Below are 12628 nucleotides of genomic sequence, written 5' to 3'. Positions count from 1 at the left end.
AAAAAGGAAGGCTTTAACTTTAACATAGCAAAATTACATATAACAAAACAGTTATCAAGTAAAAATTACAATATTTACATCTATTTTATCTTTATCATAACTAAGAAAAATTATAACTATCTATCTATTCTTCAACTCCATCAAAGACTCCAGAAGAATACAATATTACCTAAGCAAACAAAAAGTAAGCAATTTTCAAAACTTTAGAATTGACAGAGACATCTCGCTGCCTGGACAGTCACCGAAAGTTCCTCTGTATGGTTGGGGCATCCATCTTTGGCCTAAAGGTTCATAGTATCCAGAGACATTTCCATAAAGCAGGAAATTTCAAAGGCAGTTCAGTCACTATCTGCTGTGTCCTGCAGAATGTCTCACAGACTCCTTCATGAATCTGGAACCCCGAAATATCATCTCACCTTTAGGCAAGTTCAGTAGTCCTCTCTCTGCAGGTTCTCTGTGTCCAGTTTATGCAATAGTCCAGGCAAGATCAGTTTCTTGCCCAAATGGCTAAACAACTCCATAAGGGCTTCTTTGATGCCCATCTTCTTTCTTCTTGAAGTAGATTGGTGCTGCCAGAAGCAGACGTGTCTCATTGTCATGAAAAACCTTAAGTTATTAAAACACTTAAAATGCCATATTTTATAATCTTTGAAAGATATGAAGAATGCCTATATAAAATATATCTATGTACATCTAGAAAATCTAACTAACATGACTAGAAGCTTGACTATTATTGATAATTATCCATTAACAACCTATATACATTACATTTTTAAGTGAACTACACAATCACAATACCTTAGTCAATATCAGAAATACATATACATATAATAAAATTGACCTTAAATTAATATCAGTAAACTAAGATTCATATCAATGCAAATTATTCACATCTATATCATCTCCCCCTTTAAATGTAAAAGAACATTTATAAACAATATATGGGAACATGGGCACAGTTTTTTCTCTCCAAACTGCTTCCTGCTGAATGGGGGCGCTGTTATTCAGATCTTTCATGGTATAACCTGTGTGCCAGGGTCATCTCAGTTGGCAGTTGAGTGAAGTAATTTTCTGAAGGTGTTCACAGCAACCTTTCAGGAGGGCGCGGTCTATCATACCATATTGGAATAGAAAAAATCGACAGGGTCTCATCCTCTGTGAAAACAAAAGAAGAAACTCCTTTCCAAAGCATCATGTCCTTAGATTCAAATTTTAAAGTCAAGGTATTTTGAAAATATCTATCTTGGATTAGTTCAGCAGCATTTATAAACAAATATCTTTTAGCATCTGTTGCTCCTTCCTCAGCATTCAAACAATTCAAAGAGAGCATAATAGCATACAGTATCAAGATTCTCTGTGTATTTTCCATCTTTGTGCAGCTTTATTTTAACTCTATTTTGTTTATTTTTACTTTTGTTTTATATTCTCTGTATATATTTGTCCTGGAATAACTCTTTAGACCAGGCTGTCCTTGAACTCTCAGAGATCCATCTGTCTCTGCCTTCCAGGCATTGGGATTAAAGGTGTGTGCTACCACACCTTGAAGTCACAGAGGTAAATCTCCCTGCCTCCCAAGTGTTGGGATTAAAGGTGTGTACCACCACACCCAACTTCTTTCTTTCTTCCTTTTTTACTTTTACGAACTAAATTTTTAGCCTGCATATATTTTTTAACACACTGTAAATCATTTAAAGGTTTTCTTTGTCTTTGAATCTCTCTTTACTGTATCTCTCTCTTTTTCTGACCACATGAGCCTTTAAATTACTGAGCAATATGGCTAGGATTAAAGCCGTGGCTTTGCCGGCTAGATCTAGCCCATTCCTTAGCTTTCCAGCCTCATGGCGGAGGTACGGCTGTAGCCACGTTTATCACCACAACTCTGTGGCGTTTCAAGGTCTTTGCCAACAAGCAAACTGCAGCATTACGTCCACAGACAACAATCAAGTCCTCTCTCTGTAGTCGGCCCTCCTGCCTCAAACAGTCAGAGTTTGCCCTGGCAGGACGGACCAGAATGCCAGCATTTTAAAACAGCACAACTTTTTTTTTTTTTTTTTTTTTTTTTTTTGCTACGGCCGAAAACAAGCATTCAGTCAGCTTTTATCAATACCATTTAAGTGTTTCGTGGCAGGACCTCTTAATGAGCTGCAGGGTTTTGCAGCTGAAGCTGAGTCAGGAAGCCTCTCTTAGATGAGAGCGCTTGCTTGCTTCTAGCAAGCAGAGCAGACCCAAGAAATTGCTGCTTACCAAGAAAACATGCTTTACTCTATTCTTTCCCAAGCTTTCTCAGGCTTTCTGTAGATTCAGTGCCCCATGTCTGGGCGCCATACAAGGATGACTTGGTCTTGCCTCAGTGATATGCCTCTTTAAGGACTCCCCATAGGAAGCCTTACCCTGAGAAGTGCATTGGGGGTTGGGTGGAGGGGTAGAGGGAGCAGGAGGACAGAAGAGGTAACTGGGATTGGTATGTAAAATGAAGATTGTTTACAAAAATAATTTAAAGTTAAAAAAAAAAAAAGCTGAGCAAGCCAGTAATCTTGTGTTCCTACTGGGTCTCTGCTTCAGATCCTGCCTCCAGATTCTGGGTCTAGTCTCTATCTTCATTTCCCTCAGTGATGAACCTTGAAGTCTAAGATAAACCAAGTTGCTTTTGGTCAGAATGTTTATCATAGTACCAAAAACCAAAGGACAAAAATCAATAATAAACTAGAAATTGTGTCTAGAATTATGTAACTATATAAAACTTTTAGAAATATGTAAGAGACCCTACCAAAGAAAGATTAGTCTGCTCCCCCCCCCACACACACACACACAAAATCCTTTTGCAGTTAGCATTCTCATTGGCAAGTCAAACAAGAACATGAATGTTCTAATAGCTGGCAAGGTACAATTTTGGACCTTACAAAAATCATCAGAAAGCCTTGTTTAAAACCTTTGACCAGTTTTAACCATGAGTGTTGTAGAGATTTCTATATAGAAGTATTTGCCACAGTCATCACTATTAAAAGGACAAAAAACAAGCTGAAGGCTCTTTGAAGGGATAAGGAATGATGCTGATATGGCTGTGATAGCAAGAGAAACATATTCAATTAGTAAACAGGCTGCTGATGTGGTGAAACACCCGACAAGCCATCTGATACAAGTCTAACATGTATGCATGGACGTTAAAAACTATATATGACATCCGTGCATCCCCCAGTCACTATCCCCACGATCACTGGAGGATCAAGTTGCTGCTTTCCCTGCTGCTACTGCTCTCTAGAAGCTGAAACTGTCTTTTCACAGGAGGAAAATCCTCCAATATTCTTATATCCTGTCCTACTTTTCCTTTTACTACGTCTAAGTAAATAATCTATAGTAATTGCTTCTAATATAAATTTGAAATTTATCAATAAGACAGGTATTGGTTGGTTTTCAAAACCTAAGAAATGTACTCTTGGTTGAGATTAAAGAAATAATCAGAAGTCAGTTTCCCAAGGCGTCATGGACTAGTGACTTCAGCAGTAAAATGACCATTCCCCACCTTGCCACCCACAAACTCTGCTCTCAGAGTGCCTACCACCTTTGTAAGTACTCAGGACCCAATAAACATGATTGAATTTCAGGTTGACCAAATTAAAATTCTAACCAAATTGTAAGTGTGCTAAGTATCCAATAGCACTAAATGGGCTGTGAAAAGAAAGGAAAATAGCTGGTGCATTCTAGAGATGCTTTATTTAGAAAAAGACCAACAGGACTTTAAGATTTTTTCTTTAAATGGCACCCTAATTAGACATAGCTAGTTTCTGATATTACAAGTATTTACAAGTGGAATACAAAATAAATATACAGTAACTAAAGAAGCCAGTTATCCATGATTCATTTTGCATTCCCTCTGTTCATCTTTTGCTGCAGTTTCCGATGCCTTTTGTAAATCCGTCTCTTTCTTGCTGTCAGATCTACTTTAGGCTCTGGCTTCACCCACTGTATTTCTACTGGTTTCTCCTCTGCTGGTATTACAAAGACATCTGCAGTGGGATCGTGTGGAACAATAGTCTTTGGTTCTTTCTTCCTCAGTTTCTGAACATCTTTGACTTGTTGTTTCTCTCTGTACTTTGCAGCTGTGATGGACCTTATGATACGCCGATGCTAGACACAACAAAGAGTAGATGGTTTTTAATAAGGCCTCCACTTATGTCCCTTCACCCAGAATCATTTTTTTAAAGTAGTAAATTGCACACATAATAAAACCAAGTTAGTCATATAGGTGGCAAAACACTAATTACAAGAAAAAGTTGCAGACAAAAACCACCTGCCCCAGAGAGAGAAAAAAAAAAACCAAAACAATCAAAATACCCAGCTTACCATGTTTGGAGACTGGTAATGAGGATTTTCATATAAAGTTGGTCCTCCAAAGCTTCCCTGAAAAATCTTTATGAGATTTAAGACAAAACGAGGTCCTATTTCCACCAGAGCAGCATCTTCTTCTATAATCTACAATAAAAAAAAAGAAACAGTCCTCTGGTTTGGGCATAATATTGACAAAAGGTAAACTACCCAAGCTGTCATCACGAGTGTGCTCTAAGAATTAACAAACCAAGCATGACACACTTTTAATCTCATCACTGCTGGGCTGAGGCAGGTGGATCTATGCCTCATCTACATACTGAGTTCCAGGCCTGCCAGAGCTACATAGAGGGATACTGTCTCAAACAAACAAACAAAAAATGAAGCACAAGGCCACAAGTGATAATCTTGGAAATAAAGGTATGGTAAGAACCTGGCAGGTGGTAAATCATAATACTTCTTACAGGACTCAGCTCTCTCCTACCACGTGTGTCCCAGAACAAACTCAGGTTACCAGGCTCAGTGGCAAGCATTTATCAGCTGAGCCATCTCAGCAGCCCCACTTTTTAAGATGGCTTCACTGGTATCTGGAGCTTGCAGATTAAATTAGGCTGCACGGACCACAAGCCCCCCACCTGCCTCTACCTTTCGAGAGCTAGGATGATATACGCACCACTTATGCCTCAAGTCTCCATGCTCACATACCACAAACTTTACCTCTCAGTGCTTTTGTAAGTTGAGATATTTGTATTTGTTTCATATCTTGAGTTTCACAAACATTAACTTTCTTTTTGGTTGTCTGTTGAGACAGGGTCTCTTTACTTAGCCCTGGCCGTCCTAGAGCTCACTATGTTGAACAGGTTGGCCTTGAAGTTTCAGGGATTTGTCCGACATTAACATTCTTAATAGATCTACTCTCCAAAGTCAAATTTAACTGATATTGTAAAGCATCTTCTATAAAACATGCAGACAGGGAGTCCCACATCCATCACTTGCTGCATGAACTCTTCTCCATTTTTCTGCACAATTTGCATCGCCAAATTCCTGATAGAGATTTCCAGCATCCCTACTTCTGATGAGTCATGCAATGACTCACCTAAGCTGTTACTATAGCAATTATGTTTTTCGAAGTCTTACAGCATCTACCCATCTCCCTGCTGCACTCTAACACTGCAGGAGAGAAACAATGAACTGTCCTTTACAGGATTCCGGAAAGGCTGCAAGCCACTCAGCCCACAGATTTCCAATCTATTTTCTTTTCTAAATGAGTATTGTGGCTTGTTACAAATGTTATAGGTCACATCAACTGAAAACCATAAAAAGAAGTAGACAGAGATGATTTCAGGTATATGAAGGCAGACAATCATTCGTCACAAATATCTGAAGGGAAATGGAGCTATTTAAAGCAAAGAACGTACATTTGCATTGTCAGTAATGCTATACATCCCAATATATTTAAGCACATAAAAAGTAAAGCAAGGCTCACCTGGAAGTTCCGAAACCAGATCCTGTTATCCAGAATGGTGAACGTAAACACATGGTCCACAAACGGCTGGCTCCTGGGATGATACCGTGGTGTACTAAAGACCTTGCAGGAAACAAGCCTGTTAGTTTTCCATCCCAACACACTATGTGCTCTCATGTCTAAGTCAACAAGCAAGTTCAGAGGAAGACATTCATCTATTATCCATTTCTACAAATACTTTTTAGGAAAGTTATGTACCTGAATTAAGAGTTCTTTTAACAAAGCATAATGTGGAAATTCATCAAAAGCCTACAAATAAAAATATAAATACATTTTTTGAAATCAAGAGTACCTTCTTTAAAGACCTTTTTTATAATAACTAAATAGAATTTATAGCGAATGAGAAACTTACAGGGTCAAAAGACAAAAGGGGACGAGAACCTTTCAAGCAGTTTCCGGTCATCTTCAGTTCAGCCAGGGTATGAACTAAAGAATTGTAATGAAAACACAGTTAAGTCCTTTGACACAATTAACCCCCAAATTTCTAAGATTTTCATTAAAAAAAAAAAATGTTAAGTCAGACTTACTATTCTGAACTAAGAATTTTGCAGATGGCCCATGAGGTGAATTTGAAAGCCTGAAATACAAGAAAAAAGCTTTTTAGAGGATTGGGATGCACGGTGCAGGGAGTATTCACTGCAGGGAGATTATATAAAAAGCACGTGTACGGCATAGACAGCTCATGTCTCTAATATTCACGTTAAATGTTCTTTTTTTTTTTTTTTTTTTTAGTTTTTTTCGAGACAGGGTTTCTCTGTGGCTTTGGAGACGTTAAATGTTCTTTAGGGGCTTCAAATATTCTGCAATCAAACAAGTATTCTCTATCTCTCTCTTTCGTATAATGGTTGATCTTGTATAAGATGGACAAGCAATAAACCCATTCCAACAGCCCGATTCAATTCTATTGTCATAGTCTCTTACCACATATAGAGATCCTGCTTTTTCTTAGCTTCAAAGTAGATGCATTTATTGCAGTTTTTCATTTCACACACCTAAAAAAATAGAAAGAAAAAAAAACAACAGATATTATTATTAAGAAGTAAAGTAATTTGCTGCAATAACCAGATTTCTCCAAAAAGATTTAAGCATGGCCACTAAAAAAAAACGCTGTGAATTTTATTTCCTTTCTGGCATTCTACTCAAGGTAAACCTGATATTGTATGCATCCCTCTCAACTCTCTAGTCTACGGTATAATGTATTTTTTTTTCTACTGGCAGGGTACCATGCAGCCCAGGCTGGCTTTCTCCTGATACTCTACACCCCCCCTCCAAGTGTTGAATTACAAGCCCAGCCAGCCTAGTATTTTAGAATAACTGGTGTCCTTGCTGTTGAAGATGTTCTTTAATTACAGTCCCTGCATAAACCAATGACTGAAAACAAGGCACCAGGCATAAGAGATGCAATAACTAAACTCTATCTCAAAATATAACCCTAACAAAACAAAGATACCCTTTATTTTAAGCATCAACTTTTGAGTTTTAATTTTATAAAATTTAAAAATTTATTTACATAGGCTTTTGTTCAAGAATTAAGGGTTCGGTAAGAATCAAAACCTCCTTCAGACTGATTTAATCAACATCTTTGTTTTTTTGTTTTTCGAGATAGGGTTTCTCTGTAGCTTTGCAGCCTGTCCTGGAACTAGCTCTTGTACACCAGGCTGGCCTTGAACTCACAGAGATCCGACTGTGTCCCAACCCTGCCCATTTTAAATCACAAAAGCATCATAAGAATAAATTCCTATGGTTAGTAATCTCAAGCTACCCAAGATGTGAACCCTGCCAAAATTTAAGTACATCTTTCTTTCTTTCTTTCTTTCTTTCTTTCTTTCTTTCTTTCTTTCTTTCTTTCTTTCATTTTTGTTAAATATATTTTGTGGACGGTTTTATTTTTTTAACTACTTTCTAAGTTTGTATTTGCCTTCTCTACCGGAATGTTCTTCCGCCAATTTCCTTTTTAAGCTTGGAATAGTAAGTTGACAGCTCCTTCAGAAAGGCTTTCCCAGTCTAGCTCAGCAATGAAAAATACACACACCACTTTCTTTCTCGCACTTTCACCTGAAATTCTAGATCATGTGTGTCCTGTCTCCCACACTGGAAGGAAAGCTCCCAACAAAAGGGATTGTTCTAGTTCTGGTCAACAATGCTGCCACAGCTCGCACAATAATGTCATGCTACAGCAACATTTATGCCAAATTATCAAATAAAGAATTATCTTAAAACTGTTTAGAAAATTTTGCTTTGAAATACAAGGTTAGTATCTTCAACAATTCTTTGAAATTTTAACTATTACTAGTCTGTAATACTGCAAGAACAAATTTTCCCTGCATATTTAATATTGATAAAGTACTTTTATACAATGTTTTCTAAAAATAGCCACATTTTTGAAACTTTATATACGTTGATTGATAATTATTATTATGTACCTATTCTAAGTTTCACATATGCTATCATGGAATAAAAATAAGTGAAAGATTAGTGAAAATAATAAAATTTGAATTATTCACAAAATGATTTTTACAAGTCATTAAATAACCTTTGTTAAGTAAGTTATTTTTCGTTGATAAAATATTTGTAATTATAAAATTACCTCATTTATCACAAATAATTTATCTTTACGATCCATTTTAGTATCTATAAAAAGAAAAAGAGAAAGCAATTAAATTATGGATTTGAAGACTATTTTGACTACATATGCTATCTAAATAATTATTTTTACAATAAAGATTTTCAAGACTGATTAGACCAAAAAAAATGCAACTTCTTCATTCTTTGTAAACATAAACTAAGCAAGCAGTGGGCCAATTATGCAGTGCATACTTGCCACTGTTCTGGGGAATGGAACCCGGGGCGAGGCACCACTGGGCTACAACTTTGTTTTGTTTTTAACTTTTTACTTTACCCAGTTCTCTTATTACTTTCATTTTCAGATAGGGTCTTACCAATTTGCTCAAGCAGGCCATCAACTTTCAATTTCCTGACCCCAGATTAGAAGTAGCTGGAGTTGTTGGCCTGTGTTGCCTGGCCTGGCTCAAAACTGAAACTATTCTTTTATTTTTTTTAAGATAGGGTCTCATGTAGTCCAGGCTAGCCTCAATTAGCCCATGAAATTCAGGATGACCCTCAATTCCTGATCCTCCTGCCTCCATCTCCCTATCACTGAAATGACAGGTAAGCACCACTCTGCTCAGGCTCCTGAAACTAAAGACACAAGCTGTGTAGACCAAGCTGGCCTTGAACTCAAGAGATCAGGGGGATTCTGTCTCCTAAAAGCTGGGACTACAGATCTGTGCTACCACACCCGGCCAATACTTACAATTTTAACTAATGAAAATATAATTTCGAATCAAATAAACCAATTTTAAAATTGGCTTTGGATAATCACAGGAATGAAACACATCAATGAAAATTCTGAATTAGTTTCAGGGATGGAAGACAGCACAATCGATGTCAGTTTGAGAAGCAACCATTATGTAAAACACAATACAGAAACATCTCAGGACACAACCACCCACATCAGTGCAGAGGTCTAATCTTGGGGCAAACAGTTTTCACTGCTAAGTCATGTGTGGTGGCACATACTTTAGTCCCAACACTGGGCTGAAGCAGGCGGATCTTTATGAGTTCCAGGTCAGCCTGGTCTACATACTGGCCTCCAGGATAGCCAAGGCTAGTGAGACCCTGTCTCAAAAATAAATAAATAAATAAAAAATAAAAAAAAATTTAAAATTCAGAAAGCAATATATGCCAGTCCTTACTGAGTACTTTACCCACCTTCTGATCATAGAAGCCACTGTAATGAATTCTTGGACTTTTAGAAAATGTTTCTATATTAAGATACATGTTTAAGACAATTTTAAAAAATGTGAATTTTGTCAATAATTTATTACAAAATGTTAAATTTCTTTAAAAGCTATGGTACTTGAGAAAATAAACTTTAGAAATGTATGTGTGTGTCCCTGTCCATGCAGTCGAGGTCAGCCTCCGGAGTGTTCTTCAGGGGCGGCTCACCTTGTTTTTTGAGACAGGGTCCTAGAGCTTGCCAACTAGGCCAGGCTGGCTTGCCCGCAGGTCCCAGATATTCCCCCGCCTCCATCTTCTAGAGCTGGAGTTACAACCGTGACATAGGTCCTTTACGGCAGTTCTGGGGATTAAACTTCACTGACTGAGCTATACCCCCACGCCTTGCACTGTGGTTCTTTACCCGACAAAGCTGAGCAAACAAGGAAATATGTAACGATATCAATTCTGCAAATGTGTGCATACAAGCTTAAAGTACACGATATTAAAGTACCTGCTTTAGAATGAGGCATCAACATTCTCAAGTCTTGCATCAAGTGTCTTGTTCTGAAATTTATTCCTCTGGAAGAAAAGATGAGGATCCGCTCCTTATTTTTCCATTTGCCCTAAAGAAAAGAAAACTTTAATATCTGTGCTGAACTTATCTGATGTGTTTTCACGAGAGTTATGAGAACCAGGCATGGTGGTATACCTCCATTAGCCCCAGCTAGTGAGGCTGAAGCAGGAGGACCACTTGAACCTAGGAATTTACAGCTATCCTGCAAACACAGTGTCTAAAACAAAGACACTTTCCAGCCACCCCTTACTACTGCAACAATTCCTTCTTAGCACTTTTTCATTTTTAAAAATTTTTATTCTCTGCATTTACAGTCCCCTATGCTCATTCCCAGTTTAACTATGCACAGAAATATAATAAGTCTTTCTTGCACTAATAATACACGTATTTAAGTAAAGCCTCAAACTCAAGTGTATGACTAAACTTGGCCATCCTTATATCTGGCAAATTTCCTTCCTGTCCTTTGTCCTTTCCTTCTTTCTGTTACCACCATTTCAGTTCCTCTGACTTTGAATAGCCCATTTGCCCCTATTTTCTTATATCACCATCACAAGCACTGCTAAATATTGTCAGTGCTACTATACAGCTGGGAACGCACGTGCAGCATCCTTACTTAAACCCTTACAACTGATTGTGGGCTGCAAAGCTCTTGAAGCCTGGCGTCCCCAGACAGAAGCACTCTGGCAGCTGTCTAATGGCCAAGTAATGACTTTACCTCCCAGGGGTTTTCAAAGTTCAAAATGGCATATGCCCTCTATTATTGGATTCTAAAATATATTTTATCTACACCACCACTGCCCAACATTGGCCCTGAAAACTGCTCATCCAATCTGGTTCTAATTTTAGATTCTCTTTGTCTCCCAACTTTAATGCCTTTGATGAATTCTTTTTTTTATTCTCTCTCTCTCTCTCTCTCTCTCTCTCTCTCTCTCTCTCTCTCTCTCTCTCTCTGAATAACAAAATTAAACCCTTTCTTTGAAATCCAGCTCAGAGGCTAAGTCCTTCATGTTTCCTCGCTATTCTAAAAGTAATCTGTATCTCAAGAATTCAATGAATGCACCACAGAGCGACTCTGCCTAACGATTCCCATATGGTTTTGTCAGTTCCTAAAGGAGGGGAGAGCACTAACATGTATTGAAAACCTAAAAGTCCAGCTCATTTTTCTCAAAAGTAGCTTTCATCGTTTCACAAGAGGACAAGATTTAACTGTTAATTAAATCTGGGCTATCATTTCCACTCGGCTGTCACATTCCCTTTTTACCTAGGAGCTACAGTACTACACAGAAGACAGATGAACAGGTCACAGGCAAGATCTTTTCCTCCATTAACACATTTTCCTTAAGGGGTTTTCAGCTGAGTGAAAATTAACTCTGCTGGCCTTTTGAATACGCATATACTTTTCTATGAAGCCCTCTTTCCTTCCAAACGTCAGTATTTCTGGAAGAAGTCTTGTTCATCACCTCTGAGATGCTAAGGCCAGGGAAGCTCACCTTGGCAGAGGGTGAACTGCTTGCTGAACACAGAAAAAAACTCAAGGTCTATTCTAGTATTTTATTATCACTAAGATCCAACCAAACAAGACATAACTTTAAAGGCTTGGCAAAGAAACTTGGGGCCAGGCAATGGTGGCGCACGCCTTTAATCCCAGCACTCAGAAGGCTGAGGCAGGCGGATCGCTGTGAGTTCAAGACTAGTTTGATCTACAAGAGCTAGTTCCTGGACAGGCTCCAAAACCACAGAGAAACCCTGTCTCGAGAAAAAAGAAAAGAAAAGAAAGAAACTAACTTCGGTATCTTGTCTGATACTGGTCAACATAGCAGGGAATGGAAGGAATGGTGTAGATACACCCAAAGGAGAAAAAAAAAAACAAACGACGTCAACAAAATCCAAGGACAAACACTACCCTGAGAAGGCAGGGGTGTGGGGGGACGAGTGAAAACAATATTAGAAGTAAAAGCCCCGTTAAGTGGCCTCCCTGGCTACGGGCTCTACGGACGGCTGACTCAAGGCCACCTGCACAAAACGTTAACATACACATTGTCCAGTCCAGTCAAGGGGATCCCTAAGCTCGTGATCCAGGAAAGCTTTGGCTGCACCTCACGTTGGTAGCCGATAAGCGGGTCACGAAGCTTACGCCACATGCACAACCCCGGAGCTGGGGTTTTACCTTGCAAACGGGACCTGGGATGCGATCTCTATCTTCCTCTTCCACCTCATTTGTCACTGCCGCCTGCTTATCTGGCTTCCCGGTATCTTTCCGACTCTTTTTCGGCTTCTTTGCCTGAACCTCCAAGTCTCCACGCCGCTTCCTCTTGGTCGCCGACATCTTGCCTCGCCGCGTTAGTGGCCGGCCGTACTTCCGGTTCTGTCGCTCGCGCCTCCTCTTCCAGTCTCTATGGTAGTACACGCTGGGTTCTGGGTTAGTC

General features: G+C 38.8%; 1 protein-coding gene across 1 annotated transcript; it reads right to left on the bottom strand.

The window, feature by feature from the left end:
* Positions 1-2848: 2848 nt before the first annotated feature.
* Positions 2849-12549, bottom strand: Brix1 (biogenesis of ribosomes BRX1). Its single transcript, XM_057789752.1, has 10 exons — positions 12370-12549; positions 10140-10251; positions 8436-8479; positions 6770-6840; positions 6376-6425; positions 6201-6274; positions 6047-6097; positions 5810-5911; positions 4342-4470; positions 2849-4125 (listed from the first exon to the last, which is right to left on the bottom strand). Exons 1-10 carry the CDS (start codon positions 12526-12528, stop codon positions 3856-3858), a joined length of 1062 nt encoding a protein of 353 aa, XP_057645735.1. The 5' UTR covers positions 12529-12549; the 3' UTR covers positions 2849-3855.
* Positions 12550-12628: the final 79 nt, after the last annotated feature.

Source organism: Chionomys nivalis, chromosome 15 (genome assembly GCF_950005125.1).
Source record: "Chionomys nivalis chromosome 15, mChiNiv1.1, whole genome shotgun sequence".
NCBI classification, from domain to species: Eukaryota; Metazoa; Chordata; class Mammalia; order Rodentia; family Cricetidae; genus Chionomys; species Chionomys nivalis.
Note: the sequence above shows the minus strand (reverse complement) of the source record. Positions and strands in the feature narration are given on the sequence as shown.

Coding starts and splice junctions, on each gene's coding strand:
- Brix1 (XM_057789752.1), bottom strand. CDS start 12,528: ATGTCGGCGACCAAGAGGAAGCGGCGTGGAGACTTGGAGGTTCAGGCA. Junction 10,252..12,369: donor TCCCAGGTCCCGTTTGCAAG/GTAAAACCCCAG, acceptor TCTTTTCTTTAG/GGCAAATGGAAAAATAAGGA. Junction 8,480..10,139: donor GATGCCTCATTCTAAAGCAG/GTACTTTAATAT, acceptor TTCTTTTTATAG/ATACTAAAATGGATCGTAAA.